We start from the raw sequence: 5,397 nt of genomic DNA on the forward strand, positions 1-5,397 counted from the left end.
CTGAAAGATTCTAAAATTAGCACTAGCATTGACCAGAGCAGTAAAGTATGACTCTGCCACCAATAACCGGTCAGCATTTAGCTTTCATCAGTTTGTTGAATGTAGAAAATTAAATCAACTCTCTAATTGGTTCATATGGGTTACCCAACTAGGGCTCCACTGGTTTGCGCATATTCTAGGTACCCTTGAATTCTCAATTTCAGAACAATTAAGCCCCTATATCCAGACAATTGAATATCACATACCTGTATTTTTATTATTCAACAGTTGTTAGCTAATTATTTCCTTATTTCAGTCCAAATTGATGTATTTAACTAAGATGTTGAGACCTCACAATGTCTAATTTTAAGGTTTCCCCCCAGAAAATATGGCATCTAAAAAAGTGATTGCAATTGTATCGCAGGAAAATCCATAGTCCTACGACTGGCTGATCAATTTTCTCCTGTCTATTCCCGGACTGGATGTCCGACCTATCTATCTTACCAATGCCAACTCCAGGAACCTTATACAGATGGTCTCCAAGTGCACATTTGTCACCCTGTACCACTCCAAGAACAGAGGAAGAATTAATGTACCAGACTCATTATATGACCAGGAACTCAATGAATTGTCTAAGCATTTTGGTAAGAGACATTAGTTGGTTAAGTGTTATGTTAATAACTTTTTACCAGCTAATTAAATATATGGTGTGCACCACCGCTCTTGGGTTCAACATCTGGCCAAAGTACCCTTATCTTATCTGTGTATATGAAATATCTGTCACCCTGCCATAGTTCCAGGGGGGTACCTTGCCCCATTTTCCAACCTAACTGGCCTTCAGGTAGCTCCTCCTTAGCTCATAACGAGGTTACAGATATATAGAAACATTGGGGTGACAGTCACCCTGCTATAGTTCCAGGGGTACCCACGGCACAAATGAGCACTCACCCCAAATCTCCCCCTAAGTGGCCTTCAGACTGGGCCCCCTTAGCTCATAACAAGGTAACAGCTATATAGAAACATTGGGGTAACAGTCACCCTGCTATAGTTCCAGGGGTACCCAGGGCACAAATGAGCACTCACCCCAAATCTCCCCCTAAGTGGCCTTCAGCCTGGGCCCCCTTAGCTCATAACAAGGATACAGATATATAGAAACATTGGGGTGTCACGCTGCTATAGTTCCAGGGGTACCCAGGGCACAAATAAGCACTCACCCCAAATCTCCCCCTAACTGGCCTTCAGACTGGGCCCCCTTAGCTCATAACAAGGTTACAGACTAATGGGGTATTTTACTTGTTCAATAACACTCAAATCCATCATTTCTCTCCCAGTATAGGAAATACATTGCCAGCCAATTGGGGGCTGAACACTATATACACAATATAATTTGTATTTTCTCATTAAATCAGGCTGATTTATACAGTATTTGATTTATATATTGTACAAAGCTGGGAGATGTTTATTTTCTCTGTTGCACAAATCTCTGTATTCACAACTATACTCAGTGACCAACACATATCATGATAATCTTTTTTTTGCCAATTGGCTTATTGTTATTGCTTAATGGTGTTTTCATTGTCGGAAAGTTTTTATACATATTTTTTATGCAATTTGTCTCTATCAGGGTGTCACAAAAAACATTTTGACTTTTCCCTCCCCATGATCATGTCTGACCATTTTCTATTAAAGGATAAAGGAATCAACAAATATGTTTAATTCAAGTTTATTTTATTGGTAAATCAGTTACAAAGAACAAATACATTTCACAGGTCTATAACATTTACAGTATTTACAGTAGATCGGTCTTTGCGGCAAAATCTGTAGGTAAGAATAAGATTATGTCAGTATATTAATCAGCTATAATACAGTTAAATAAAACAGACTCTAGGGGGGGTTTTTACTAAACTCCGAATACAAAAATCCCAATTTTTTTAGTATAATATCAAACTTTTAAAAAATTATTATTTTTTCAGTAAACCCTGAGGATGGAAAAAGTCCAAATTAGAAAAACCAGGATCTTAGACCTGTTGAGGTTGCATATAAGTCAAAGGGAGAAGTGTCAAAAAATTTTTTCGTGAAAAAGTAATAATAAATATACAAAAAAAAACCTGTGCGGATTAAATCAGGGTTTGCAGCTGGAAATGTTGAGATAAATTGGACTTTGATAAATAAGGCCCTATCTATAAACCTAGATGGAACAATCTAAACAGATATAAATCTCACCATTAGTCCATTGTGCAACAAGGTAGAAAAGGTTCTGCAACTCAATGTCTCTGGCACTTCGGGCATCACATTTCTTCTATTCAAAATATTTCAGGCCAGCGTTTTGAAAGAAGTTTTCCAAATATTGCCAAGATGAAATTAATGCGAGGTGGCCTTCAATCCCAGCGAAAGACAAGAATGATTTGGCCAGATCGAAACTAACGTCGTATCTCACAAAGTTACAGTTCTCGTTGTGTAGAACAGGCTCAAGGAGGTTACGGAGCATCTCATTGTAAACAGCTCCTGAAAAGGAAACGGCACTACATTGTTATATAAATACACGGTAGTCTTTCCATTCCACCAACAAACAATGACCTTGGATTTATCCAGCAAAGACTTGTGCACCTTCTTAATGTGCAGGAAAGATTTTTAATAAAATGTACAGCTGGAACTATTTAGCAGGGGTCAACTCTCCTCCAGCCAAGAGGCCTACTTTCCTTAATCTGTTGCATGATCTGTGATAAACAAACCTGTAAAGAATCACATCAGTGTGCAAGGCATTGTGGGAGCTGTAGTCTTGGCTGGAGGAGAAGTGGCTACTGCTTCAGTGGTACATGTACTCTGTTCAGTAGACGTATGTTTAAAAGTGAGACCTTACCTAACTCATCTCCCTTCACAGCATCTTTGCACATTTCAATACGAGCGGAGTGATAGGGAACAAGGTAATCTTGTAACGCGCTCACGAGAATCACATTCTTGAAGTGCTCCAAGCCTGTAATACAATAATATTCACCATGAGATTCCAGAACAATATTAAGGCATCAATACAGACGTATCTTTCATGAAGTCACTGGCATAATACTTTCAATAAGATAAATTTCAAATCACTAATGTAAGTTACTGAAGAGTATTGGGTCCATGTCAGGTCAATGGTAAGACATGGAAAATCTCTTAAAATACTACCTTGCTGGTTATGGTTAAAATAGTTCCCAAAAGTTTCTAATAAAACTTTCAGATCACAGCAGTTTTATTTTAGGGTTTTATATGATTTAATATACAGATGAAAGCCATACGAAAGATGGGCCATATGTCTTACCTTTTTTCTGACTGAGTTTGTAGAGGAAACTTTGTCTTGGGTCTTTGTGATCTGATAATGCCATCTGAGATACGGAGACACCTATATGCAACCGCTTCTCTATCCACAGGCCTATAACAAAAGAGATGCACAGATTTATTCATTGTATTATATAAAAGCATGTTAAAGTTCATTGAAATGTAGGTGTGGGGTTATATTATCAGGAAACACACTGCATCTTGAAAGTTCTAAAATACAGCCATGATCTTTCCCAAACATAATTTGACATTTTTGACTTTTGTCCTATCATAATGATATATTAATTGTACTTGATGTAAATGAAGCATGGTTAAATCCATATACATATATTACTTGTTGTTTCTAATCTTTGAGTTACTTGTCAATAATAAAGCAATGGCCAGTAAATCCCTACCAGTTTTAAAGAGAAACGAGTTGGGGTACAGAAGGCCCATATGTGGTCCACTGAAGGAGAGGTAAGTGTGCAGGTTTCCACGGTAGCCTTCAAATTCAGGTCTCCACAGGGCTGAGCGTATTATTAGATTGCCCAAAGAAAAGCCGATAAAGCTGCGGGGAGAGAAAAGTAACATTACTATAAAAAATTCATATATATAAGAGATTATATAGAGATTTTTTGCTAATTACTGTACCTGATCCTGGAAATAATGAGCTTCTTGCTTGTTATGTACTGTAATATTTCATTTAGGAGACTGCTGCCTAATTTATCAATATCACCAGTGGTGCAGCCCTGTAAAGAAAACACAAGAAGTGAAAAATAAATATTGCATCAGAATTAAAACAAGACATGCACAGAGACCAACACTAATGAAAACATTATAATTGCCACAATTATTTAACGGTGTATAAAATAGTAATATTAAAGGGCCTGTCTGCTAACAATCAGCAACAATAATCTTCTATAAGACCTATCCACTTCCCACCTTGTCAATGCGACATTTTTTATGCAATTTAATATAATTTTTCTATATATTTTGAGATATCAAACCCCACAGAAGACATTTCTGTTCAAAAGGAATTGTCATTGGTCGATCTATTTGTTACGTCAATTTGTTACAGACCAGTTGTTACAGTTATATATCAGAATGATCTTTATGGGCCCCACTATAACTGATCATTTCATATTAATCATCAGTAAACCAATAAAATACTAATAATAAAAGGATTTCTCAGGATAGTTACATTTTATCATCATTGCCTATTAGTTCCCATTGAGCTGAGATGGATAGAATGTTTGAACAGTCTCATATAGGAATGGAGATGACCCCTCAGAACTAGACACACAGATATACGTACCTCGTTGCAACAAGACATTAGGAACTTGATTTTCCCATGTGTCACTCCAGACTCGATATGAGGTCTTATTAATAGAAGATCAAGTGCGGAACCTAGAGTAGAAATAAAGTCATTTATTTGAACAGGGCAGGGCAATGGTAAATCATATGACAAAACACACACAAGTGTTCGTCTCAGAATCAAATCTTTAAAATTTTACTTACCACCCAAGCCGTGCGCACTGACTATTAGATGTGTTTCCTCTTCACTACTGGAGTCGTCTTTGGAACCTACAATAAAATAAAATAAGTCAATTTTATCAAAGTAATGTCCTCTTTCCTTTGAAATCAAATGGGGAAATCAATGTTTAACTCACCAGTAGAACTGCTCTGCTGTTTTTGTGTAGGTATAAGTCGCTCCCAAACGAGTTTCTTTTTGCTGGTTTCTTGGAATAATCTACACAATAAAAACACACAATGTTGGGTGTCCATCAGCAATATTAGCATTTATTTTTGCTCTCTGGGTGTGTTGTTGCTTTTCTACTCTATGAGCTAATATTCTAAGAAAATGATATGATGCATTTCTATGTATACATTATACATCCCCATTAGACACAGTGAGTTACGTAGGCCCTGCCCTATAAGACTGTTGGGTCTCACATTGATGTACATTTCTTAACCGTAGCTCACTTTTAACCCATAACAGAAGAAAAGTTAATATCTTCATCTTTTTTACATATAATGATAGAATTAGGCATATTTAGAGTAAAATGCAAGTGATGTCTGATGTGAATACTTTCACTGTTTGCATGAAGATATATATATATATAT

At 36.7% G+C, this 5,397-nt stretch overlaps 1 protein-coding gene across 1 annotated transcript; it reads right to left on the minus strand.

Annotated features, from left to right (window-relative positions):
* Positions 1-2,133: 2,133 nt before the first annotated feature.
* Positions 2,134-5,195, minus strand: LOC121398355 (protein FAM135A-like). Its single transcript, XM_041577545.1, has 7 exons — positions 4,944-5,195; positions 4,589-4,857; positions 3,925-4,022; positions 3,690-3,841; positions 3,278-3,388; positions 2,840-2,953; positions 2,134-2,484 (listed from the first exon to the last, which is right to left on the minus strand). The coding sequence occupies exons 2-7, from the start codon at positions 4,604-4,606 to the stop codon at positions 2,279-2,281; spliced, it is 699 nt and encodes a 232-aa protein (XP_041433479.1). The 5' UTR covers positions 4,607-4,857; positions 4,944-5,195; the 3' UTR covers positions 2,134-2,278.
* Positions 5,196-5,397: the final 202 nt, after the last annotated feature.

This window comes from Xenopus laevis, chromosome 9_10L, assembly GCF_017654675.1.
Source record: "Xenopus laevis strain J_2021 chromosome 9_10L, Xenopus_laevis_v10.1, whole genome shotgun sequence".
NCBI lineage: Eukaryota > Metazoa > Chordata > Amphibia > Anura > Pipidae > Xenopus > Xenopus laevis.